The 27810-nt window shown below is 42.4% G+C and overlaps 2 protein-coding genes across 4 annotated transcripts in view; one reads left to right on the top strand and one right to left on the bottom strand.

The window, feature by feature from the left end:
• Positions 1-80, bottom strand: part of LOC105468151 (coenzyme Q10B) — a 37311-nt gene extending 37231 nt beyond the window's left edge. Inside the window, exon 1 of the mRNA XM_071073128.1 lies at positions 59-80. The gene's annotated coding sequence lies outside the window, so the exon portion shown is untranslated. The remainder of the gene's footprint in view (positions 1-58) is intronic.
• Positions 81-204: 124 nt separating this feature from the next.
• The window catches only part of LOC105468153 (splicing factor 3b subunit 1), a 49300-nt gene continuing 21694 nt past the window's right edge, over positions 205-27810 (top strand). For 2 of the 3 annotated variants that reach the window (XM_011718200.2, XM_071073125.1), the window contains exons 1-6: positions 205-349; positions 14645-14811; positions 17870-17974; positions 18462-18576; positions 20406-20485; positions 22379-22549. In XM_011718200.2, coding sequence (XP_011716502.1) covers positions 322-349; positions 14645-14811; positions 17870-17974; positions 18462-18576; positions 20406-20485; positions 22379-22549 — 666 coding nt within the window. In that variant the 5' untranslated portion in view covers positions 205-321. Of the gene's footprint in view, positions 350-14644; positions 14812-17869; positions 17975-18461; positions 18577-18627; positions 20100-20405; positions 20486-22378; positions 22550-27810 lie in introns of those variants that run through there. The other variant, XM_011718201.2, reaches the window with a different exon arrangement.

The following is a 27810-nucleotide window of genomic DNA, read 5'->3' as shown; positions in this document are numbered from 1 at the left end:
GTGTCTGTTCTTAACTCCCCTCATAGAACCCACTTTCCTCCAGGGCAAAGTTACTCACTTAAGGACCTTACGGCTTAGCCCGAGGATTTCCTGGGTCACCACGCAGGCGGCTTCAGGTCCCAACCGTGACTCCTCCCCCACCCACAATGCACCTCGCGGTTCCCTCTAGGTGGCAGCTGTGTCACGTGTCACCCGACGGAGCGCGTTCCTGTTTGGCGCACGCGCAGAGTGCAGCCCCCAGCTATTTTTTTCTCCGTGGCGGCGGCGACGAGCGGAAGTTCTTGGGAGCGCCAGTTCCGTCAGTGTGTTCGAGTGGACAAAATGGCGAAGATCGCCAAGACTCACGAAGGTAAGCGGTCTTTCCCTGCTTACGTGTTTTCTTGGTTGCTAGCTTACTAAGAGCCTTTCTTCCTAGGATTCTGCCTTTTCCTATGGTTTCTTTCATGGGAGCCGAGCCCGCGTTTCGGGGCCAAGGGTCGTCTCCTCCGCGCCAGCGGCGCAGGCCACTGCCCCGCGTAATGGCGTCCTCCTCTTACACCCCCGACAGGCGCTTTGTTCGGTGTTTGGGACCTGCTACTTCAGAGTAGCTTCTCTTCTCTGACCAGAGGGCCTTGTTTAAGCGGCTTCCTCAGTAGGATTCGTGGGCAAGGGATCTGGGAAGCGGGCGTGGGGAGAAAGTCTCACTCGCCTGTCGACAGTGTCGTCCGCATAGTTTATGCAGAAGAGGGTCAGAAAAGCACTGAAATACGGCAGCCGCTTTTCCGGCAGGACTGAATCGAATTTAGTTAAACCGAGATTCCATTACTCCTGCCCCCGTGTGTGTTCAAGCGTCAGTGTTACTTGCTTATTTTTCTTGCACGAAACGATTTGGGGATAAAATCTGGTAGTTGTTTTCCCTCCCTTAGTCACTTTTAGTATAATATTGATCTTTTTCTTTGGAGGCTGGTTATTGGAAGAGCCAGATGGAAAAGGAAAAGATAAATTACTTTCATTAACGGCCGAAGCTTTCAAACTAGTTGATCGTTTTATGGAATGCAGAGTGTGCAAATTAGGAAAACGTTGGGAATAGATTGGAGTTCATTAGGAAATATCCAGAGATGACAGGAAACGATCACTTTTCAGAAAAGACGAGGCATGGGAAGTTGGAACTGCATTCTTTGATTTCTGACTTGGAATCCGAGATTTTCACTGAGAACGAGACTTCTAATTCACTTTTGTTTCATATGTTCTTTCTGGGTATTTGGCTCAGCATTAGTCTGTGAAAGGTAACAGACTGAGGCCATCCAAAATTTTACAGTCAGGTAGGGGAAACAGATGTGTATGTCCTCATTCTCTCATGAGGCCAAATGCATGCTTAAGTAGAAGAACAAACAACATGTTCTGGGAACCTGGATAACGGAATTATTATGCTTAGGGTTATTTCACTGAAGAGGTTACATGTCCCTGTTTTAAAAGGATCAGTTTTAAATCGGGAAGGACATCTGAGCCTGAGAACATCTTGTAACAAGGTATTGAATCGTGAAAGGTGTGTTTGAGTAGTAGTCCACTGTGGCAGGAACAGTGGGTGCAAGGAGAGAAGAAATAAATGAATCTGTAAAGGTTGGTTTAGGACCACAATATGAATGGCTTTGAATTTTTGGGTCACCCGGAGGACCTGAAGTCCAGCTTTCTGCTGTTTATCAGACATGCTAATGAATTGGCAGTGGCTTTAATACCAGTATTATTTTAGGTATTTAGGATTTAAATGCTCTCTTAGTGTTCTTAGGCCTTATTATTTTTCTTTAGACTATCTCAAATATAACCTTTTGCAAAATAAGTAGAAAATATAAAGATGTGCTGTTTTTGTTCATTCAGGAGGTTATTCATTTGGGGATATTGATAGTATAGCTTTGATATTTATTGGTAGCATAAGATGCTCTCAAACAGGAAAATCAAAGTTCTGATCAGTTTTCCTGAATTTTTTAGAAACCCAGCTAAAAGCTTTGGTCTATTGCTATTCATTGTCCAAACTTGTTATTTTTGAGATTATTCTATCAATGTGAATTAAGTGATGCCATAAGAAAATAGCAGAACATGCAATACTTGAACACTGTCTGTGCCCATCCCTATGGGTTATAAGTCAGGAGATAATAAATGTTTAGTAGAAATACACATAATACTGACATAGCTTCTTGCTTCCTTCCTAATGACATTTTCTTGGTGGAACTCTAGTTATTCATGGTCCATCACTGTTTTCTCTTGTTAAGCCATTTTTGATAAACTGAAGCAGAATTAATGCTTTTAGGGGCAGTGCTGCCATAGCACTCAGTATAAATGTTATATTACTTAGAGTAGTCTATTGTGTTAAGATTTTCTCTTCTACTTAGCTCCAAGATTGAGATAAACTGGTAACTATTTATTTTGCTGTCATATTCTTTCCAAACATTTTTTTTTATTTATTTATTTAATTTTTTTTTTTTTGAGATAGAGTCTTGCTCTGTTGCCCAGGCTGAAGTGCAGTGGTGCAATCTCAGCTCACAGCAACCTCCACCTTTTAGGTTCAAGCTATTCTCCTGCTTCAGCCTCCAGAGTACTGGGATCACAGGCATGCGCCACCACACCTGACTGATTTTTGTAGTTTTAGAGACAGGGTTTCGCCATGTTGGCCAGGCTGGTCTCAAACTCTTGACCACAAGTGATCCTCCCACCTCGGCCTCCCAAAGTGCTGGGATTGCTGGCATGAGCCACAATGCCTGAACACTTTCAAACATTTCTGTTAGGATCAGGCCTCACATCCTCTTTAACCAATCTGATTATATTTTACCCTGGCCAGTGTGGCTTATGCTTTCCAGGATTGAAATATAAAAAGAGCTGGACTTACTCAAATCAGATGAAATCTTTTAGATCTTTCCGCATATTAAATTGTGTCAGGTGTATGGTTATGAATATGCATAATCTTGCCATCCAGCAGTTCTTCAGATACTGCTGACTTTGGCAAACAAATAGGGAACACATATTCTTCTCTGTTTTGTAAGGGGAAAAATGGGTTAATCAAAAATCCTGTGTATCAGCTTGTTTTGCCACTAATCCTTTGAATTAGATTTTTTGGTACATCACCAAGCTGAAAAAGTTTTTTCCCTAATTCTTTGCTTGATGAGTGGCTGGAATAGTTATAGTTTTGTTATTGTGTATCTTGCTGATGTATTTTTTTTTTCCTGGGTTTATTTTTATTTTTATTTTATTTTATTTTTTATTTTTTTGAGACAGAGTCTCGCTCTGTCACCCAGGCTGGAGTGCAGTGACCGGATCTCAGCTCACTGCAAGCTCTGCCTCCCAGGTTTACGCCATTTTCCTGCCTCAGCCACCCGAGTAGCTGGGACTACAGGCGCCCGCCACCTCGCCCGGCTAGTTTTTTTGTACTTTTTAGTAGAGACGGGGTTTCACCGTGTTTGCCAGGATGGTCTCGATCTCCTGACCTCATGATCCGCCCATCTCAGCCTCCCAAAGTGCTGGGATTACAGGCTTGAGCCACCGCGCCCGGCCTTCCTGTGTTTATTTTTAAGACTGGGTCTTGCCCTGTTGCCCAGGTTGGAGTACAGTGGCGTGATCATAGGTCACTTAACCTACAACTGCTGGGCTCAAGTGATCCTCCCATTTCAACCTCCCAAGTAGCTGCAACTACAGGTGTGTGCCACCATGCCTGGCTAATTTTTACAATTGTTTTTCTTTTTTTTCTTTTTTTTTTTTTTTTTTTTTTTGAGACGGAGTCTCACGCTGTTGCCCAGGCTGGAGTGCAGTGGCGCGATCTCGGCTCACTGCAAGCTCCGCCTCCCGGGTTCCCGCCATTCTCCTGCCTCAGCCTCCTGAGTAGCTGGGACTACAGGCGCCCGCCACCGCGCCCGGCTAATTTTTTTTGTATTTTTAGTAGAGACGGGGTTTCACTGTGGTCTCGATCTCCTGACCTTGTGATCCGCCCGCCTCGGCCTCCCAAAGTGCTGGGATTACAGGCTTGAGCCACCGCGCCCGGCCTACAATTGTTTTTTAGATATGGGATCTTGCTATGTTACCCAGGCTGATCTCGGAACTCCTGGGCTCAAGCAGTCCTCCTGTCTTGGCCTCCCACCGTGCTAGGATTACAGGTGTGAGCCACAATGCCTGGCCTTGAATTTTTTTTTTAAGAGAATTAATCATTTGGGAATCAATTTATCAGTATTGTTTGTAGTGCTCAGTAAAATGATTTATATTATAGTTAGTTGTCCTGTTGCAGTTTTGTTTAATGAAAAAGTTGAGGGTTGGGATTCAGAATATACTTCCTATTTTTCTGTGATGTCTTTTAGAAGTCTCGTATTTGGGAAATACTTGTTCACCAGTTACGTCTGGCTGAAGGAGAATAGATATCACTTAGGGACCACACTAAAAGGTGTAGGTGAGAGATTTAACATCTGAGGGCAGTATCTCTGTAATGTGTAATGAGCAGTGATTAGAACATTGAACATAATCCAGATGAAAAATGAAAAATAAAGAAGCATCAAGGAGGAAGAAGTGCTATAAGTTGGGTTTAGCATGATCTAAGGCTTAGAAAGAAGAAAAGGGTTGGTGACGGTGTTTCACACCAATAATCTCAGCACTTTCGGAGGCTGAGGTGGGTGGATCACCCGAGGTCTGGAGTTCCAGACCAGCCTGGCCAACATGGTGAAACCCCCCTATACTAAAAATACAAAAAAATTATCCGGGCATGGTGACGTGCGCCTGTGATCCCAGCTACTCAGGAGGCTGAGGCAGGAGAATCGCTTGAACCTAGGAGGCGGAGTTTGCAGTGAGCTGAGATCACGCCACTGCACTCCAGCCTGGGCGACTGAGTGAAACTCTTGTCTCAGGAAAAAAAAAAAAAAAAAGAAAAGGCACAGGAGGGGAGATCAGAGGGACAGAATTGGTGGGGAGCAGTTAAATAGTTGTATCAGATGTGACCTTCTGCTATCAGTGGTATGAGTTGTTTTTCTCAAGAGTTTGATATGTAGGTCTGAGTTTTAAAATACAGGAGGCCAGGGGTTGCTCACGCATATAATCCCAGCACTTTGGGAAGTCAAGACAAGGATTGCTTGAGACTGCAAACATACAGAAAAGTAGAGAGCGGCTGGCGCAGTGGCATGCCTGGGCAGATGGCTTGAGCTCAGGAGTTCAAGATTGGCCGGGCAATATGGTAAGACCCTGTCTCTACAAAAAAAAAATACAAGTTAGCCAGGTGTGGTGGTGTGTGCCTGTAGTCCCAGCTACTTGGGAGGCTGAGGTGGGAGAATCTCTCTTGAGCCCAGGAGATTGAGGCTGCAGTGAGCTATGATGGGGCCACTGTGCTCCAGCCTGGGCGACAGAGTCAGACCCAGTTTCTAGAAAACAAAACGGCTGGGCACAGTGGCTCATGCCTATAATCCCAGCACATTGGGAGGCTGAGACTGGTGGATCACCTGAGGTCAGGGGTTTGAGACCAGCCTGGCCAACATGGCGAAACCCTGTCTCTCCTAAAAAATATAAAAATTAGCTGGGCGTGATGGTGTGCACCTGTAATCCCAGCTACTAGCGGGGCTGAGGTAGGAAAATTGCTTGAACCCAGGAGGTGGACGTTGCAGTGAGCCGAGATCATGCCACTGTACTCCAACCTGGGCAACAGAGCAGGACTCCATCTCAAAAAAACAAAACAACAGACCGGGTATGGTGGCTTATGCCTGTAATCCCAGTTTGGGAGGCCGATGCAGATGGATTGCATGAGGTCAGGAGTTTGAGCTTGACCAACATGGTGAAACCCCGTCTCTACTGAAAATACAAAAATTAGCTGGACTTGGTGGTGCGTGCCTGTAATCCCAGCTACTTGGGAGGCTCAAGGAGAATCTTTTGAACCGGGAGGTGGAGGTTGCAGTGAGCCGAGATCATGCCACTGCACTTTAGCCTGGGCAACAGAGTGAGACTCCATCTCAAAACAAAATAACAAAACAAAAAAGTACAGTGAGTAGTAAAATGAACCCCTCATATACTTATCACCTAGCTTCAACGGTTCCAAGGTTAGGCCAAGTTTGTTTAATTGGTACACTGGTCCCTTCTACTCTTCCTATTATTTTGAAGCAGATCTTAGATGTACCGTTTTATCCATAAATATTTCAGTGTGTATTTCTAAAATGTAAGGACTTAAAAAGATAATACCATAATTACACCTAAAATTAAAATAATAAAATATCTAGTCAATGTTCTGTTTTACCCATTCTTTTAAACTTTGTTTTTCAGTTTCAGTTGGGCTGCCAAGAAAACTGATACATTTTGATTGGTTGGTTTCTCTTACATCTTTTTCATTTCACAGTACATTGTGATTGAGTGATTTATCTCGTAAATCTTTTTCAGTTCATAGGTTCCTCCTCTGTCTCTTTCTTTTTCCTTGCACTTCATTTGTTGCAGAACCTTTGTCCTGTGGTTTCCCACAGTCTGGAGGAATTGGGGAAAATGGCAGTCAAAACTGGTTCCCTCCTTCCCATTACTGCTGCAATCAAGATGTTAGGGGGCCCACAAGCAATGGAAGCACCCAGAAAATTATGGACTCTAGGTATGAGCATAGTTCTGAAATCATACTTCAGGTTTAGGTTGTGCTAGTCATGGTAAGGAAATCCTTTTTTTTTTTTTTGAGACCGAGTCTCACTCTGTCGTCCAGGCTGGAGTGCAATGGTGTGATCTCAGCTCACTGCAACCTTTGCCTTCCGGGTTCAAGCAATTCTTTTGCCTCAGCCTCCTGAGTAGCTGTGACTACAGGCACCTGCTACCATGCTCAGCTAATTTTTGTATTTTTAGTAGAGACAGTGTTTCGCCATGTTGGCCAGGCTGATCTTGAACTCTTGACGTCAGGTGATTCATCCACCTCCGTCTACCAAAGTGCTGGGATTATAGGCATGAGCTACCATGCCCGGCCAGGAAGGAAAGCTTTTTTTTTGAGACGGAGTCTCGCTCTGTCACTCATACTGGAGTGCAGTGGCACGATCTCGGCTCACTGCAAGTTCCACTTCCTGGGTTCATGCCATTCTCCTGCGTCTGCTTCCCTAGTAGCTGGGACTACAGGTGCCCACTACCACGCCCGGCTAATTTTTTTGTATTTTTAATAGAGACGGGGTTTCACCATGTTATCCAGGATGGTCTCGAGCTCCTGACCTCGTGATCTGCCTGCCTTGGTCTCCCAAAGTGCTGGGATTACAGGCATGAGCCACTGCGCCTGGCCCTGGGAAGGAAATCTTAAAAAGGATTTGTACATTCTGGTTCTCCCCCCACCATAATTTTAATGTCAATAAATATACTCTTCAGTTGTTTTTTTTTTTCTTTTTTTTTTGAAACGGAGGTTTGCACTCGTTGCCCAGGCTGGAGTACAATGGTGTGATCTCGGCTCACTGCAAGCTCTGCCTCCTGGATTCAAGCGATTCTCCTGCCTCAGCCTCCGGAGTAGCTGGAATTACAGGCATGCGCCACCACGCCCGGCTACTTTTGTATTTTTAGTAGAGACAGGGTTTCTCCATGTTGGTCAGGCTGGTCTCGAACTCCCGACCTCAGGTGATCTGCCTGCCTCAGCCTCCCAAAGTGCTGGGATTACAGGCGTGAGCCACCAAGCCTGGCCTACTCTTCATTTTTCTAACAGGCTTGCTACCTGTTTTGTATGACACGCAGTTATACACATATCTTAAAAATAAGATGACCAATTTAAGAAAAACCTTATTTTTGACAATATGCCATCAAGACTTTTCCTTTAGGATGGCTCTTTGGTAAATGCAAGTCTGATAAACACTTCACTAAGTGCTCTGATCTCTTGTTTAAGACATTTTTAAAAACTATACTTGGATATGACAACTCAGGATTTTAAGGACTACCCGTAACTTCAATTTTAGGATTCTAAATATACTGTCATGATAGGGAATCACTTGTTTTTAAGATTTCATAATCAATAGCTAAGAGTCCTAGCATATATCCCTACCCTACCCCCAGTGAGTGGGTTTTACTAAAGATGGGAGTAGGGGAGAGGTTGAGGCAGGGAACAGAAATGTGGCTTTCATCCAGAAAATCAGGTAGTTAGGTAATCCATATCACCTGTTTCTACCTCTGTACTCCTTTTTCTACTACCATCAATTAGAATTGAAATTTTACTAATCTCACTTATCCCAGCTTTTCTTTATCTTACTTGTTCCCTTAATATCTCTCTCCTCCATTTCATCTCTCAAAATTCTTTTTTTTTTTTTTTTTTTTTTGTTGAGACGGAGTCTCACGCTGTTGCCCAGGCTCACTGCAAGCTCCGCCTCCCGGGTTCCCGCCATTCTCCTGCCTCAGCCTCCTGAGTAGCTGGGACTACAGGCGCCCGCCACGTCGCCCGGCTAATTTTTGTATTTTTAGTAGAGACGGGGTTTCGCTGTGGTCTCGATCTCCTGACCTTGTGATCCGCCCGCCTCGGCCTCCCAAAGTGCTGGGATTACAGGCTTGAGCCACCGCGCCCGGCCAAAGTTCTTCTTTATCTGTTACACATTCTGCTCTCCTCTGCTCTTTTTTTTTTTTTTTGAGACGGAGTCTCGCTCTGTCGCCCAGGCTGGAGTGCAGTGGCCGGATCTCAGCTCACTGCAAGCTCCGCCTCCCGGGTTCACGCCATTCTCCTGCCTCAGCCTCCCAAATAGCTGAGACTACAGGCGCCCGCCACCTCGCCCGGCTAGCTTTTTGTATTTTTTAGTAGAGACGGGGTTTCACCCTGTTAGCCAGGATGGTCTCGATCTCCTGACCTTGTGATCCGCCCATCTCAGCCTCCCAAAGTGCTGGGATTACAGGCTTGAGCCACCGCGCCCGGCCTCCTCTGCTCTTAAACTTGGGGAAGTAAATCCATCAAAAAGGCTAAGTTTCTTATAAAGGTAAACATTTACTATAGGATCCAGCAATCCTATTCCTAGATATAGATGTTTACCCCGTAGTGTTTTTTGTTTGTTTGTTTGTTTTTGTTTTTGAGTGCTCTATTTCCCAGGCTGGAGTGTGGTCACAAGATCTCAGCTCACTGCAAGCTCCGCCTCCCGGGTTCAAGCGATACTTCTGCCTCAGCCTCCCGAGTAGCTGGGACTACAGGCGCACACCATCACACCTGGCTAATTTTTGTCTTTTTAGTAGAGATGGGGTTTCACCATATTGGCCGGGCTGGTCTTGAACTCCTGACCTCAGGTGATCCATCCATATTGGCCTCCCAAAGTGCTGGGATTACAGGCGTGAGCCACCATGCTCGGCCTACCCCAGTGTTATTAAAACCTGTCTTCACACAAAAACCTCTAAACAAATGTTTACAGTAGCTTTACTTGTAATCGCTGCAAACAACTCGATGTACTTCAACTAGAGAATGGATAAACACTAGCACAGTGGAATACTACCCAGTAACAAAAAGGCAGAAACTATTGATATGCACAACAGTGTGGAAATTGGAATATTTAACGGTTTAAATGGGTTAAAGAGTGCCAGCTTTTGGCAGTTTTGTGTGGCCAATAGGAGGTCCTAGTCTCTTTTTGCTCAGTCACTAGCAGACAGTATCCCTTTTTTCTTTGTCTTCACATCTGAGTGTATTGAACTACGAGTCCAAATTGGGAAGGGATTAGGCTGGAACAGGATTTGTTCATGTTGGTCATAATTGAAGTTGGAAGAGATTATTAGCATAGACGTTTCTTTGCCTCCTCAAGTCTTCATTGTTTTTGACCCCTGGTTACTCATTTTGTTATGTTCTCTCATTTTTAATTTTCATAGTTGCCAACCCCTCCTTTTTTTTGAGGTGAAGTCTCACTCTGTTACCCAGGCTGGATTGCAGTGGCATCATCTTGGCTCACTGCAACCTCTGCCTCCCGGACTCAAGCGATACTCTTGTTGCCCACGGGGGAGTGCAGTGGTGCGATCTTGGCTCACTGCAACCTCCACCTCCCAGGGTCAAGCGATTCTCATGCCTCAGCCTCCCGAGTAGCTGGGATTATAGGCATGCCACCACCATGCCTGGCTAATTTTTGTGTTTTTAGTGAAGACAGGGTTTCATTGTTGGCCAGGCTGGCTTTGAACTCCTGATCTCAAAGTGATCCAGCTGCTTTGACTTCCCCAAAGTGCTGGGATTACAGGCGTGAGCCACCGCACTCAGCCAGGTGCCAAGAAATTTTATGCATTGATCATTTGTTGTTAGAAATGATCTATTTGCACATTTTTAGTCAGTTTATATTTAAGAAATTACAGGAATACTTACACACCAGGCTGTAACTTAGTGTTGGCTTTGAAGATACGGAGTTAGAGACAACATTGTCATTCCCAGAGATACAGAATTTGAAGTGGAATTTTACAAACCTTGGCTGGCATAGATAGGGGAGAGAAAAATTTAGAAAATTACTTTTAATGACTTTATTTGTTTATTTACTTATTTAGAGACAGGGCCTGGCTCTAACACCCAGGCTAGAGTACAGTGTTGTGATCTCGGCTCACCGCAACCTCTACCTCCTGGGCTCGAGCCATCCTCTGACCTCAGCCTCCTGAATATCTGGGACTACAGGTGTGCACCTGTAGTGACTAATTTGTGTGTTTTTGTCGGACTAATTTTTGTATTTTTTTTGTAGAGACAGGGTTTCGTCATATTGCTTAGGCTGGCCTTGAACTTGTGAACTCAAGTGATCTGCCTGCCTGAGCATCCCAAAGTGTCCAGCCTTATTGCCTTTTTATTGATTAATTAATTTATTTATTTGAGATGGAGTCTTGCTCTGTCGCCTAGGTTGGAGTGCAGTGGTGCGATCTCGGCTCACTGCATCCTCTGCCTCTGGGGTTCAAGCAGTTCTCTGACTCAGCCCCCTGAGTAACTGGGATTCCAGATACTCACCTGGTTAATTTTTATATTTTTAGTAGAGACGGGGTTTCACCATCTTGGCTAGGCTGGTCCTGAACTCCTGACCTCGTGATCCACCCGCCTCGGCCTCCCAAAGTGCTGGGATTACCATTGTGAGCCCCCATGCCTGGCCGAGATCACCTTTTATGAAATATTTTAACGTACAGAAGAGAATAGAACAAAATATAATGAACACTGACCCACTATTCAGCTTTATCAATTCTTCGTTTTCTGCCATATTTTTTCCCACCTTTTTATTTATTTATTTTGAAAATGAAACCTCAGACACAAAGTTACCTTATTTATGAATGTCATGGTAATAATTTGTTTTCTCATAAATATTTGGGTATATTATGTTTGGTATTTTGGCACATAGTTTATTAAGAAATTTCTGAGTTTTTAGGTCTGCGAATTGCATAATAAGCTGCTGAGTTTTATGGAATCTGATGTCTTAATTTTATGAATCACATGGTGTATGTGTAAATGTGCTGCAGTTTGCAGTGTGTTAACAAAGCCCATTAGCTTTTTGGACTTTATATCCATAGTTTCCAGCAGACAGAAAACAATGCCTGATTTGCATATAAACATTTAATTGTACTGCCTATAAGAAGTTCAGTAATAAACTCCCCTCAGGATTAATTAACTACAAACAACTGCCTAGGCCCAGGAGATTTTTGGCTGGGTAATTTTGTTACTAAATTTTAATAAGAATCTAGTCATGATTTACATGGATTTCATACCAACACTATTTCAGTATTTTATGAACCTTTGTAATTGGAAACTCTGATGCTAATCAGCAGGTACATAAAATCAGTAGGTAAAATTCAGTAGCTGAAATTAGTTCCTGAATAAATGTTATCCAGATGAGGAACTAGTTGCTGAAACTTTAGGATGGAAAAGTTCTTTAGACGGAAAATAAGAGAGATGCTTGATAAGGCAGAAAATGCAAGTTGCACAATATGTGTAGTGTGCAGTTTTTATAAAACAGCACCCCTTTCCTATTTTTTGGTTGTGTATGAGGTAGAGGAAAGTATAAAATGATGCTTTAAATTGGAAAATTTGGTAGGGGTGGGCTGGGGTTGGAAATGGGAGGGGTGAAGGGCCAGGTAAAATAGTTTCCTAGGGTGTTTGTTAATGAGGCAGAATCCTGGGCTTCACAGCCTGAGTTGGAGGTTTGGAGTTAGTGTATCCAAGACCTAGGATTCCACCTTTGTAACAGGTGCACCAGGTCCTTTCTTTGTACGTGGTCCTTAGTCTATACTAATGCTGTATAGGAGATTGCAGACTGTCCTGATTCACCCATTTGTTTCTTGCCTAAATCCTCATGGAAGTCCATTTGTGGTCCTTTTACAAAAACCTATTTAGGTAAAAGTGATAAATGTACCTGTGGTTTAAAAAAAAAAAGCCTGAAGCTGGGCGTGGTGGCAGGCACCTGTAATCCCAGCTATTTGGGAGGCTGAGGCAGGAGAATCGCTTGAACCTGGGAGGCGGAGATTGCAGTGAGCCGAATTCGGGCCACTCAAAAAAAAAAAGAAAATGCCTGAAGGGGCTGGGAGTGGGGCAAATGTAGATTAAATTTTTCAAAATATAAAACTACGAACAGAAACAAAAGTAGAGATCATAGTAAAAAGAACCACCCTGCTCAAGTGAGGATATTTCTGGCTGCCTGGGCTGCTGTAATGGTTTGGGGAGAAAGTAACATCTGTGCATGTAGTGCTGCTGTGTAACACGATACACTGTAAGAATTTTGAGATCTGATCACAAACTGGGGCTGCTGAATTCAGCATTAAAACTATTCTATCATTTTGAGTTTCTTTCTGTTTCTTTGTTTCTGAGGCAGAGCCTCACATCCAGGCTGGAGTGCAGTGGCAGCAATCATGGCTCACTGCAGCCTTGACCTCCTGGGCTCAAGCAGTCCTCCCACCTCAGCCCCCCAAGTGGCAGGGGACTATAGGTTTGCCACCATGCCTGGCTAATTTTTGTAGTTTTTGTAGAGATGGGGTTTTGCCATGTTGCCCAGGCTGGTTTTGAACTCCTGGGATCAAGTGATCCACCCACCTCAGCCTTCCAAAGTGTTTGGATGACGTGTGTGAGCTACCGCGTCCCGCCTCCAGTTTCTGAGACCTGCTCCTGTTCCTTTCTTACGTGGAAATGTGACCCAGCTGTGCCTTAGACTAGATAAGGACATTTTGTTATCCTGCACATCTATCTTGAGGAACTATAGAGGGCTTTCTCCTTTAGCTGGGAGGTTTGGCAAATGCAGGATGCTATTTGAATCTTTAGCTTTTGATTCATGCAGCTAGCAATTGAGCTTATTTATTTATTTATTGAGATGGTGTTTTGCTCTTGTTGTCCAGGCTGGAGTGCGATGGCGTGATCTCGGCTTACTGTAACCTCCGCCTTCCAGGTTCAAGTGATTCTCCTGCCTCAGCCTCCTGAGTAGCTGGGATTACAGGCGCCTGCCACCATGCCCAGCTAATTTTTGTATTTTTAGTAGAGACAGGGTTTTACCACATTGGCCAGGCTGGTCTCGAACTCCTGACCTCAAGTGATGTGCCCGCCTCGGCCTTCCGAAGTGCTGGGATTGCAGATATGAGCCACTGTGCCCAGCCTAATTTTTCTTTCTTTCTTTATTTTTTTGAGATGAGTTTTGCTCTCTTTGCCCAGGCGAGAGTGCACTGGCATGTGATCTTGGCTTACTGCAACCTTGGCCTTCAGGGTTCAAGCAGTTCTTCTGCCTCAGCCTCCTGAGTAGCTGGGACTACAGGTGTGCACCATTACACCCAGCTAACTTTGTATTTTTACTAGAGAGTAGGTTTCACCATGTTGGCCAGGCTGGTCTCGAACGCCTGACTTCAGGTGATCTGCCCGCCTTGGCGTCCCAAAGTGATGGGATTACAGGCATGGACCACCACACCTGGCCAGCAAGTAAGCTTTTTAAAAGTGCCTGGTGTCAAAGGGCTTAATTCAGCATGGGCTGGCAAGAATTTAAACAGCTATTTGTCAGGCCATAGAAATCTTTTGCAATCAAAACTATTTCTTTATACATCTATGTACTATTTATATTATTAAAACAAAACGTTACTTTGCAAAATTAACCTGGTGTCAGGAAAGACTACAAAATGGAAGACTAGTCTGTATTTAAAGAAGAGCAAAGAGAGTGACAACTAAATGCAGTGTAGGGTGCTTGATTGGATCGTGGGTTAAAAAAGAACATCTGTAAAGGCTGTTACTAGGGCAGCTGGGGAAATTTGAAGCTGGGTTATATGTTAGATGATATCTTATCACGGTTTTTGGGTTTATTTTGAGAGACAGAGTCTTGCTGTGTCACCCAGGTTGGAGTGTAGTGGTGTGATCTCCGCTCACTGCAGCCTCCGCCTCCCGGGTTAAAGTGATCCTCCTGCCTCAGCTTCCCAAGTACCTGAGACTACAGGTGCATTGCCCCCACACCCAGCTAATTTTTGTATTTTTTAGTAGACACGGGGTTTCGCTATATGTTGGCCAGGCTGGTCTCGAACTCCTGACCTCAAGTGATCCGCCCACCTCGTCCTCCCAAAGTGTTGGGATTATAGGCGTGAGCCACGGCGCCCAGCCTATCATGATTTAATTTCTAGAGCATGCTTACGCTGTTGTGATTCCTAGTCTCTTATATGGTACAATTATGTACATTTTCTGTATTTAAGAGAGTATTTTGATAATTACCTAGTAAAGAAATGCATTGTGTTGGGAATTCTTTTGGAAAGTGAAATTAAGAAAGTCTGTATCATCTTTTTATAGATATTGAAGCACAGATTCGAGAAATTCAAGGCAAGAAGGCAGCTCTTGATGAAGCTCAAGGAGTGGGCCTCGATTCTACAGGTTATTATGACCAGGAAATTTATGGTGGAAGTGACAGCAGATTTGCTGGATACGTGACATCAATTGCTGCAACTGAACTTGAAGATGTAAGTTACAAATTATGTACAAGAGGCAGTTGTGTTTTTTTTTGAGAGAGCAAGAAATATGAATAACTTTTGTTTCAGCCATCTGGTTTAATCTGGAGAAACATTTTTGGGATTTTTTTTTTTTTTTTTTTTTGAGACAGAGTCTCGCTCTGTCGCCCAGGCTGGAGTGTGGTGGCCGGATCTCAGCTCACTGCAAGCTCCGCCTCCTGGGTTCACGCCATTCTCCTCCCTCAGCCTCCCGAGTTGGGACTACAGGCACCCGCCACCTCGCCTGGCTAGTTTTTTGTATTTTTTAGTAGAGACGGGGTTTCACCGTGTTAGCCAGGATGGTCTTGATCTCCTGACCTCGTGATCCGCCCATCTTGGCCTCCCAAAGTGCTGAGATTACAGGCTTGAGCCACCGCGCCCGGCCATTTTTGGGATCTTTTAGAGGATAAAACTACCGGAGGTATCCTCTCTAAGGTTCAGAAACTTCACTGGAAGTGCTTTGTTCTGAGAATTTTTGGTAAAGACTAGTTTGTTTATCCAGTGAAGCACCTGCCAGCCATTACCGTTATAAAGTAAACAGTAAAGTAAATCCCTGCCATTACTTATCAGCTCTATCTAGAGTAGCCTGTGTGAGAAGTGACTTAATTGTAAATAGCCATCTGTCCTTGCGATTTGATTACTGATTGTACTTGATACTGTTTTTTTCCTCTTGGTATCTTAATGTGAATGAATTTTCTTTTCTCTCTCTCTTTTTTTTTTAAGACAGTCTCGCCCTGTCGCCCAGGCTTGAGTACAGTGGCGTGATCTTCGCTCACTGCAGCCTCGGCCTCCTGGGTTCAAGTGATTCTCCTGCCTCAGCCTCCCGAGTAGCTGGGATTACAGGCGCCTGCCACCATGCCTGGCTGATTTTTGTATTTTTAGTAGAGATGGAGTTTCTCCATGTTGGCCAGACTGGTCTTGAACTCATGACCTCAGGTGATCCACCTGCCTCGGCCTCCCAAAGTGCTGGGATTACAGGCTTGAGCCACTGCGCCCAGCCTGGAATTCTTCTTAGTACTGATATTGATGAGCTTTTCATATCTGTTTCAATTACTGTGGAGGAGGAGTGCCTTTCATTTTGATATCTGTTCCCTCAAAGCATTTTTTATGTATTCCAGGTAGCTTATATTTTATCAGACCATTCCAAACTCCAAATTTGGTGATTCAGTTAGAGATAAACTTTATGTATATAGATTATCAAACTTTTTTTTTTTTGGTCTCCCTCTGTCGCCCAGGCTGGAATGCAGTGGTGCGATCTCGGCTTACTGCATGCTCCGCTTCCTGGGTTCATTCCATTCTCCTGCCTCAGCCTCTAGAGTAGCTGGGACTACAGACGCCCGCCACCACGTCCAGCTAATTTTTTGTATTTTTAGTAGAGACAGGGTTTCACCGTGTTAGCCAGGATGGTCTCGATCTCCTGACCTCGTGATCCGCCTGCCTTGGCCTTCCAGAGTGCTGTGATTACAGGCGTGAGCCACCACGCCTGGCCCAAACTGGTTATTTTTTATTTTTTTTTAATTTTTGGATAGGTGATGTATATTTCTTTCTTCCTTTTTTTTTTTTTTTTTTTTTTACTATAAGTTCTAGGGTACATGTGCACAATGTGCGGGTTTGTTACATACGTATACGTGTACCATATTGGTGTGCTATACCCATTAACTCATCATTTACATGAGATATATCTCCTAATACTATCCCACCCCATGACAGGCCTTGGTGTGTGATGTTCCCCATCCGTGTCTAAGTGTTCTTATTGTTCAGTTCCCACCTATGAGTGAGAACATGTGGTGCCAAACTGGTTATTTTTAAGAAATTCAAGTCACATTTTACTTTATAGTTGGCTCTCTCTTTCCCTTTTTTTTCTTGAGAGAAATTTAAAAGAAATTCAAGTCACATTTTACTTTATAGTTGGCTCTCTCTTCCTCTTTTTTTTTCTTGAGAGAAATTTAAAGTCCCAAAAGGTGAAATTTCTAGAAGCCAGTGGTGGCCTAGTTAGCACTTTATTTGGGGGTCTCATACCCTAATGGTAAAATAAAGTGATGGCTCTATGTTTCAGAAACTGAGGGGGAAATTGTCACTTTATTTTTAAATAAAATAAGTGAGGTGTTAAGATCTGGAGAATTACCCCGTGTTGCATTTTTTATTTTTTATTTATTTTTATTACAATAGAGATGAGATCTCACTATGTATGTGGTTTTGTTTTTTGGAGACAAAGTCTTGCTCTGTTGCCCAAGCCGAAGGCAGTGGCCAGATCATGGCTTCCTGCAACCTTCGCCTCCCAAGTTCAAGCAATTTTCCCACCTCAGCCTCCTGAGGAGCTGGGACTACATATACACACCACTACGCCTGTCTAATTTTTGTATTTTTTTGGTAGAGACAGAGTTTCACCATGTTGCCCAGACTGGTCTTGAACTCCTGGGCTCAAGCAGTCCCCAGCCTCGGCCTCCCAAAGTGTTGGGATTACAGATGTGCGCCACCTTGCCCAGCTGGGTCTCTGTTGCCTAGGCTAGTCTCAAAACTCCTACACTCAAGCCATTCTCCTACCTTGACCTCCCAGACAGTTGTACTTTTTATACTAGAAAAGTAACAGTATAACATTGTTCTGTTTAAACATACTACTAGGGGCAAATACATTTAAAATTAAATATTTGTTTCAATGGTTGTTAAATTGTGTTAAAAAAAAATGAGTTAAAAGTAGAAAGTTCTAAAATAAGTTGTAGTTATCAAATTGAAAAAACATTAAAATTAAATGCTCGGGTTTTTCTAGTCCATACCTACTTTATCTTAATTGACTTCTATAGAAGATATTCCCTGCTTAATCATTTTAAAAATAAAGATAGCTTTACTGAACTGAATTTAATAGGTTTTTGAAGTGAAAGAAGACCAATTTTATTTGTAAGTTTTATGAAGGAGGGCTTAGACATCACACTGTCAGTAGATCTTTTGATTTCATGTTGAATCTTTGCATATTCTTTCTAATTTTTAAGTTCTGACATTTTGTTTATGGCTTTTTGGGGGGTTTTCATTGCAGGATGACGATGACTATTCATCATCTACGAGTTTGCTTGGTCAGAAGAAGCCAGGATATCATGCCCCTGTGGCATTGCTTAATGATATACCACAGTCAACAGAACAGGTGACCTTTTATTTTAAAAGCATAGTTTATTCAGCTAAAGAAAAGTGAATGTCTGAGTTCCCATAGAAACCCATAAATTTTAGGATGCTTTAAGGAGAATTATAAATAATAATTTATTTTGTAAAGGTGTAATCTTCTTTTTTTTTTGACACAAGGTCTTACTGTCTTGCTCAGGCTGATCCCAAACTCCTGGGCTCAAGCATTCCTCCTGTCTCAACCTCCCAAGTAGTTGAGATTATACACACAGGCCATCACGCCTGGCTGTAATCATGTAGTGAAGCATTGAACTATGGAAATGTGGATATGTATATTACCTTGTTTCCATATGCCTTATTTTTTTATATTAACATTTATCTGTGAAGCAGTACAGAATATTAGTAGACATGTATTAAACATTTGTGCTTTACAGTGTTCTGATTTTTGTTTATGACATTCTGCTTTGTTATTTTAATAAAGTGGATATTAAGTGAGACATACCTCTTTTCAGTATGATCCATTTGCTGAGCACCGACCTCCGAAGATTGCAGACCGGGAAGATGAATACAAAAAGCATAGGCGGACCATGATAATTTCCCCAGAGCGTCTTGATCCTTTTGCAGATGGTAATTCTTTCCCACTTTTCTATAAGTATTCAGAAATTTATTTGTATTAAGTTGTCTTTAGCCCTTTGATTTTTTTTGGCATGCTTCTGAATTTGCTTTTCTTTTTAAAAATCCCCCCTACTATAGATTTGTATAGATTTGGTTGAAGTCACAGATGCCATATTCTTCATCTTTATAATGCAAGTTTTCTTTCCAGGTAGAAGGACAAGAAAAAAATGAGCCAATGCCATAGAAACGCAAAGGGTTAAAGGTTTTACTTTTACTTTTGTTTTGGGTACGCTTTCTATACTTGGAACAAATGTGTTTTTCTGCTCAAAATACTTTCAAATTATTGAAAGTTTTCATTCCAAATCCTAGATGTTTAGGATTGTTACCCTTGAGAAACTGTTTCTCACACTAGAACTCCCCCCATAGTGCTCTAAATATAGCTTAGTAAAGGCACCTACTTTGCTCTAAGCATACTTAAAGTTAAAACAAAAGTATGTATACAAAGAGTGTGATATTTTTAATAGTTGGAGTCTGTTTTGCTAATTTTAGTGTGCAAGTCAGCACAAGGGGCATAGTGAGCCTGTGGAAGCTTTCCTCAGGTGAGTGAGTTTCACAATCAAAATTAGGTGCCTGTTTCTTAAAATTAGATTCTGCTGCAGGTTTACATACTAGATTTTCAGCCTGCATGAATTAGTAGGGATATTCTTTTTTTACTTGCATAATTGTAATTGATTTAAACATGTATGCCAGAATTCACAGGCCCATACTAACTGTCCTTAATTTCTTTCCTACAGCAGTACTGCTATATGCCAGTCCTGTCTGCATTCTTAAGGGTGCAGTTCAACACATCCTCTCTAGATTATGGTGAAAAAGTATTCCAAAGGAAGTCTTATCAGAGCTAGTGTCAGAAAGAATGACACTACCAATTGGGCATGATCTTCAGCATAGGAAATGTCTTAGAATTTTATTATTTTTTCCTAAATTGTGATGCTATACCACTTGTATAGCTAGTTACCACATTTCTAAAGCATAATGTGCCTCTGTGAATCTTGTTATATACTGTTTGGGCTTCTGTAAGATATTTTGAAGTTTGAAAAGCAAATACTGAAACTTTAACCAAGAGACCAACACATCTCTTTGTACACCATGTTGCTTCTGTGTGCATCATAATAACTGGTAGAAGTAATATATTTCAAGTAATATGTTTCCAGTTTTAATTTATGCTTTCTAAGAAATAAAAATATGTTTTCTGGGTCAAAAAACTTAAAGCATGAAGCCCTTTTTAGTAACGTGACATCAGAATATAGGTATATTTTTAAAATCAGATTTTCTAAACTACAATTGTTTTAGAACACTGTATGAAGAACTTATCTAGTCATAGTTATTTGTAGTCAGGATTTTAACAACTTGCAACAGGTAATGTTTTGAATATAAATATCTTTCCAAAGTGTTACTAATGGTAAAGAGATAATTTTCTAGGCTTCTATTCTGCTGCTTGAAGTCAGAACTGCTGATGGAGACAAAGGCACGAAAGTGTACGTATTCCGGATTAGCAACCCAGGAACCCATCACTTCTGAAGACTCTAAACTGTGCTGTCATTTTGTTTTTATATGCATTAAAATATTTGTTTTAAACTGCTGTAGATGTTTGTGTTCAAACAGGTTAAATTGATCAGCAAACTCAATAAAAAGTAAGATGTATAATTATTAAAGTTTTCCATCAAAAAATAATTTAAATGATTATGGAATAACATAATATTTAGAGCAGGGCAGATAAATCAGTTGAACCCGATTATCTTTTATTTATTGTACTCTTTTCCTGTTGCTGTTCTTTTCTGCAGGAGGGAAGACCCCTGATCCTAAAATGAATGCTAGGACTTACATGGATGTAATGCGAGAACAACACTTGACTAAAGAAGAAGTATGTAAACCTATCTCCTGTTTTAATGGTTATGAAAGAATGTAAATACAGTTGTGATTGAGAGACTGTTATGTTTCTTTTTTGCTATTTGCTGCACAAATATTTTAATAGTATTAATAAAAATTAACTGAGAAAGAATCTTACCCCCAAATTATACCACCTTTCAGAATCATTTCTATATCCTTTTCTAGTCCTGGGCTCCTTGGCTGTATATGTATGTATGTGTCTTACAGGGGATTTTTTTTTTTTTTGAGACAGAGTCTCACTCATCCAGGCTAGAGTGCAGTGGTGTGATCTTGTCTCACTGCAACCTGCGCTTCCCAGGTTCAAGTTATCCTCCCACTTCAGCCTCCTAAGGAGCTGGGAACACAAGTGTGCATCACCACGCCTAACTAATTTTTGTATTTTTAGTAGAGATGGGGTTTCACCATGTTGGCCAGGCTGGTCTCGAACTCCTGACCTCAGGTGATCTGCCTGCCTCGACCTCCCAAAGTGCTGGGATTACAGGTGTCAGCCACTGTGCCTGGCCATTACAGGGGTTGTTTCCGTGAGGAAGGTTGATGGTGTTTATCTGAACCTAGTATGTTAGGGAAAAGTCAAAGAGTTCAGTGTGAGATTCTATAAGTTTCAGTTTGGATGTAAGTGGAGAATTTTGAATAATTCCTTTTGGCCTACAGAGATTATGCCATTTTGTCTAGTAACCGCCTATTTTTTTGTTTTTTGAGTGGAGTCTTGCTTTGTTGCCCAGGCTGAAGTGCAGTGGTGCAATTTCAGCTTACTGCAACCTCTGCCTTCCGGGTCTAAGCGATTCTCCTGCCACAGCCTCCCGAGTTCCTGGGATTGCAGGTGTGTGCCACCATGCCCAGCTAATTTTTGTATTTTTTTTTTTTTTTTTTTTTTTTAGTAGAGATGGGGTTTCGTTATGTTGGCCAGGCTGGTCTCGAACTCCTGACCTCCGGCAACCTGCCCGCCTTAGCCTCCCAAAGTGCTGGGATTACAGGTGTGAGCCACTATACCCAGCCTCCTCCATTACTATTATGAATATATAATAGATTTTATATGTTGAATGAGTTAAATGGGATAGTAAAACCCCATTTTAACAGTATAGAGTGAATTAAATGTGCATCCATTACCACTAAATTTTGAGTATTTATATAATTTGTCAGTATAAATAAAACAATTTTACTATTTTTATCTTTTACCATTTTTCTATCTTGTTGCATAGTCTTTTTTTTTTTTTTTTTTTTTTTTGAGACGGAGTCTCGCTCTGTAGCCCAGGCTGGAGTGCAGTGGCCGGATCTCAGCGCACTGCAAGCTCCACCTCCCGGGTTTACGCTATTCTCCTGCCTCAGCCTCCGGAGTAGCTGGGACTACAGGCGCCCGCCACCTCGCCCGGCTAGTTTTTTGTATTTTTTAGTAGAGATGGGGTTTCACCGTGTTAGCCAGGATGGTCTCAATCTCCTGACCTCGTGATCCACCCGTCTTGGCCTCCCAAAGTGCTGGGATTACAGACTTGAGCCACCGCGCCCGGCCGTTGCATAGTCTTAATTGCTATTTATATTAGTTTTGAAGAAAACCCTATTTTTCAGTGGAAGCATTATGGTTCTCCATTGTTGACTGAAGATTTTACTTCACCTACAATATATAAACTACAGTGTGCTATGTTACAAATTCTGAACTTGCTTATCTTTTGTTTAGAAAGACAGGCATTATGTAAAATGAAATAAAGACACAGACTTTGGAACCAGCTAGCATAGAAGGGAGACCACGAGTACCATAGAAAGGAGAATGAGCAAAGTATAAAATGGGATGTTAAGTGGAAATGATTGTGCTAATGATAGAAAAATATATTGAAAGCATTTTAAAGGTAAACACTCACTGTTTTTTTTTCAGCGAGAAATTAGGCAACAGCTAGCAGAAAAAGCTAAAGCTGGAGAACTAAAAGTCGTCAATGGAGCAGCAGCGTCCCAGCCTCCATCAAAACGAAAACGGCGTTGGGATCAAACAGCTGATCAGACTCCTGGTGCCACTCCCAAAAAATTATCAAGTTGGGATCAGGCAGAGGTAATTTCTTTTTGTTTTTTGTTATTACTGTTTAAAATTTTTTTCTGTTATGGACTATATTAGTCTGCTTGGGTTGCCATAAAAAGATACCACAGACTGGGTGCCTTAAACAACAGACATTGATTTTTTTCGCAGTTCTTGGAGGCTTGAAATCCAAGATCAGAGTACCAACAGGGTTGGTACTTGTTGAGGGCTCTCTTGCTGTATCCTCACATGGCCTTTCTTTGTGCCAGCAAGCTCTATTGTCCCTGGTCTTCCTATGAGGACATCAGTCTGTTAGATTAGGGCCCCACCCTCATGACCTCATTTGACCTTAATTTACCTCCTTAAAGACCCAGTCTCCAAATACAGCCACACTGGGGGTTCAACATACAAATTTTGAGGGGCATGCAATTTAGCCCATGTCATAGAGTAAGGAAAGTTCTTTTTAGAATATTAAATACAGACCTGTAGGTATGTTACATTGTGGAGGTTGAGTGTGATATAGTGGTCTTCCTTATCTTCTAGATAGATAACTTAAGATCCTCACTACAGGCAGCAAATAGTCAATGCTACTTCATTCCCTTGGCCAGCCTACTCTCCTACTTTCTTTTTGTTTTTTTAAACATTTGTTTTGGAGGTGGAATGCATTGGCTCATGCCTGTAATCCCAGCACTTTGGGGGCCCAGGTGGGAGGATTGGTTGAGCTCAAGGAGTTTGAGACCAGCTTGGGCAACAGAGGGAGACCCTGTCTTTACAAAAAAAAAAATTAGCTGGGCATAGTGGCACATGTCTGTAGTCCCAGCTACTGGGGTATGGGGAGTGGTGGGGGCTGAGACAGGAGGATCCCTTGATCCTAGGAGGTAGAGGTTGCATTGAGCTATGATCATGCCATTGCATTCCAGCCTGGTGACAGAGTAAGACCCTGTCTCAAAAAAACAAAATGATGGAGTCTGTAAAATCATTCTTATAAATGTATTTCCTAGTTCTGTAGAAATGGTTATATTAGATGTTTTCTATCATTTAATAATATATACTTGCAGACTAAAAGATACAAGTTTGCATAAATGTTAAACTATCATATGTGCCTTTATTGTGTTTGTCATTAGCCTGAATAGAAAGGCCTTTAAAATGGATTTTTTAGAAAGCACTTGAAAATATTTAATTATTGCTAGAAAAATAAAATATAAAGGGGCCAGGTGTGGTGGCTCATGCCTGTAATCCCAGCATTTTGGGAGGCCGAGGCAGGCGGATCATGAGGTCAGGAGTTCAAGACCAGCCTGGCCAACATAGTGAAACCGTGTCTCTACTAAAAATACAAAAAAATTAGCCAGGCATGGTGGCATGCGCCTGTAGTCCCAGCTACTTGGGAGGGTGAGGCAGGAGAATCGCTTGAACCCGGGAGGTGGAGGGTGTAGTGAGCCGAGATTAACGCTACTGCACTCCAACTTAGGCAACAGAGTGAGACTTTGTCTTAAAATAAATAAATAATGAATTAAAGCCACTCTTTTTGCTTATGTACCATTTCCCTTCCCCTCTTGGAGACTCTCATCATGTACCATTAATTTTTTTCTCCATACTAGATTATCATCATCAGCAAACATGTTTTACCATGCTTTCTTAACAACAGCAACAAAAAACCTGCAGAAAACATCTCTTAACCCTCATTCACATCCACATTCAGTGACAATCCTGTTTCTATATCTTTTTAGAACAAAGTGCTTTGTTCTTTGTTTTTTTCTTGAGGTAGGGTCTCATTCTGTTGCCAAGGTTGGAGTGCAGGGGCGCAATAATAGCTCACTGCAGCCTCCACGTTCTGGGCTCAAATGATCCTGCCACCTCAATCCCCCAAGTAGATGGGACTGTAGACACGTACCACCATGCCTGGCTATTTTTTTATTTTTCGTAGAAACGGGTCTCACTGTGTTGTCCAGGCTGGTCTCAAACTCCTGGGCTTAAGCAGTCTGTCTGCCTCAGCCTTGCAAAGTGCTGGGATTACAGGCATGAGCCACAAGTGCTTTGAATGAGTTATTTGTACTTGCTTTCTCTGCTTACATAGTTCTAGTCTTTTTTTTTCGTTTTTTTTTTACATTCAATTACCCCATTGTAGAAGAGGAATAATTTATTTCTATATGATTTTAATAATGTTCCCTAATTTTCAGATTCAAATTAACAAATATGTTTGTTAATCTAAATAATTACATATTTATTGATTTATATATGTATATATTTTAATGTTTCTGTAATTCAGTTTTTAACGGTGAACTTTTACATGTTGGAAGCAGCAAAGGACTCAATATCATAGTACATTTTGATAGTATTTGATAGGCTTTTTCAGGTCAGTTAATTTAGTTGTTTGCAAATACAAATCAAGCTTGTTCTAGTTCCACAAGGACTCCACCACAGTCTTTTTTTTTTTTTTTTTTTTTTTGAGATGGAGTCTTGCTCTGTCACCCAGGCTGGAGTGCAGTGGCGTGATCTCGGCTCACTGCAAGCTCCGCCTTCTGGGTTCACGCCATTCTCCTGCCTCAGCCTCCCGAGTAGCTGGGACCACAGGTGCCCGCCACCAGGCCCGGCTAATTTTTTGTATTTTTAGTAGAGACGGGGTTTCACAGTGTTAGTCAGGATGGTCTCGATCTCCTGACCTCGTGATCCGCCTGCCTTGGCCTCCCAAAGTGCTGAGATTACAGGCGTGAGCCACCACGCCCGGTCTCTCACCACAATCTTTAGGATGGAGAAAAATCACTGGTTTTCCATGTGCTCCTATTTTGACCTCTTCTCTTAAACTGCGGATCTTCTTTTTTGTCAAATCCATCACAGCTGCATTAATATTATCCACCTTTGACCTTATCAAGATACACATGAAAATCACGATTAAATTGCCATCAAAATGTTATTCCCCATCTCGATGCAGATGTGATGCATTCCTCCAGCCTTGTTTTTCTGCAGAAAACCTGCAATTGGACTGTCACATCCCAGTGGATGAAGCAGTTCCATCTTGGTATTTCCCAGGTTGACAAAAACAACAGATACTTCATGTTCAGGAAGAGGGACCGCTTCACTTACCGGGGCCCCCAGAATATTCTCATAAAATGTTGCACGTTTTCCAAATCTGGCACTGCTATGGCTACATGATTGAGTCGACCACGGTTCCACACAGAACCTGCCATTTGATCCAAGGGCCGTGACGTGGAAGAAGCTCTTACTGTTGGTATGGGAGCTTGGAGTCTGGAAAAAAACCCCTTTGAGTGTTCCCAACACAAAGCTGGTCATGCCTGGAGTTGGGCCGAAGTAGTAGTTGTTTTTACAGGACTTGCTCTCCTTTCTGGTTTCTCCCCAGTCTGGCATTCGCGGCTGCAGCCCTCAGCGCGCGCGCCATTTTGGAAAGCAACCCGCCGCGTCCAGACCCGCCGAGGACCGTCAGTTCTAGTCTTACGTAGTTTCTAGTCTTCTTACGTAGTTCTAGTCTACTCCACCTAAAATCTCTTGTCAAGGTCACTTGACCCCTAATTGATAAATTTAAAAAGTGTATTTTCATTTCTCATATGACTTAGCATATCAAGAACATTTGACATTTCTTCATACCCTTTTCTCTCTCAGTCTTTGGGTTTTAGTCTTTCTTGCTTCCCCTCAAAATCTCCTCACTGGTTACTACTCCTTAGTCTTGTTTGCTGGATCCTCATTCTTCTTACCTCCGAACTTTGGGGTATTATAGTAGTGCTGAGTTTTTTGGATTCTTTTCCATCAGTGCTCGATCCCTAGGATCTCATTCTTGTCTTTATATACCATTTACATAAAATAGCTCCCAAACTTATAAATCTTTCCTCTGCTTCTGTTCCGCAGACTTGCGTGTTTGTTCAGCCTGACATATTTATTTGGCTGTTCAATGGGCATTTCAAAATCAGTATTTCTGAAAGAAAATTATTGATTTTTTTCGCATACGTCTCTTCTCAGTCCTGCTCCCCTGGTCTTTCCCATGTCTGTTTGGCTCAAGCAAAACATTTAGGATCGGGTCTAGTGGTTCATGCCTATAATCCCAGCACTTTGGGAGGCCAAGGTGGGTGAATTATTTGAGGTCAGGAGTTCGAGATCAGCCTGGCCAACATGGTGTGTTTTAAAATACAAAAATTAGCCCGGCGTGTTGGTGGGCGCCTGTAATCCCAGCTGCTCGGGAGGCTGAGGCAGGAGAATCACTTGAACCTGGAAGGTGCAGGTTGCAGTGAGTGGAGATGGTGCCACTGCACTCCAGTCTTGGTGACAGAGCGAGACTGTGTCTCAAAAAAAAAAACAAAAACAACAACAACAACAAAAAACATTTAGGGAGTCATCCAATACTCCTTATTCTCTTATCCCATATCCTACCCATATACATTTTCTTGGCATCAGCTTTAAATATATTAAGGAGCTAGCCACTTTTCATGATCTCTGCCTCTACCATCCTTGTCTAAATCACTATTAGCTCTAGCCTGGACTGCTATATATTTAACTTATAAATCAAGAAAAAACCTATCAGATCATGCAGTATTTCCCCAAACCCAGAATTGGGATATAAACCTAATACATAATTTCTAAACAATTTAGTTTAAGGTGAGGACTTCTCATTTGCTTGGTGATATGTAGGAGGGGTATGGTTCTGCTCAATATAAGTAACTACTGGCTTTAATTTTAATTTTAATTTTTGAGACAGAGTCTTGCTCTGTTACCCATGGGTAGCTGGAGTGCATTGGTGCAACCTCATCTCATTGCAGTCTCCACCTCCCAGACTCAAGTGACTCTTGTGCCTCAGCCTCCCAAGTATCTGAGATTACAGGCATGTGCCATCAGGCCCAGCTAATTTTTGTATTTTTAGTAGGGACAGGGTTTCTCCATGTTGGCCAGGCTGGTGCTGAACCCCTGACCTCAAGTGATCCCCCGACCTTGGCCTCCCAAAGTGCTGGGATTACAGTTATGAGCCGCCGTGTCCAGCCAAGTAACTACTAACTTTAATTCTGTGGATGACATTCAGTACTAAGTATGAGAAAGATAAAGAAGTTTGTCCTGGTAATTGTTTAACTGTATGCACATAACTAGACACAAGAGCTGATACCTTTCTTTTTTTTTTTCTTTTTTTTTTTTTTTTGAGACAGAGTCTTGCTCTGTCACCCTGACTAGAGTGCAATGGCATGATTTCGGCCCCCGTGCACCCTCCGCCTCCTGGGTTCAAGCGAGTCTCCTGCCTCAGCCTCCCAAATAGCTGGGATTATAGGTGCCTACCACCATGCCTGGCTAATTTTTAGGAGAGA

This window comes from Macaca nemestrina, chromosome 11, assembly GCF_043159975.1.
Source record: "Macaca nemestrina isolate mMacNem1 chromosome 11, mMacNem.hap1, whole genome shotgun sequence".
Classification (NCBI taxonomy): Eukaryota; Metazoa; Chordata; class Mammalia; order Primates; family Cercopithecidae; genus Macaca; species Macaca nemestrina.
The sequence above is the reverse complement of the archived record's forward strand: the minus strand, read 5'-3'. Positions and strand labels throughout refer to the sequence as shown.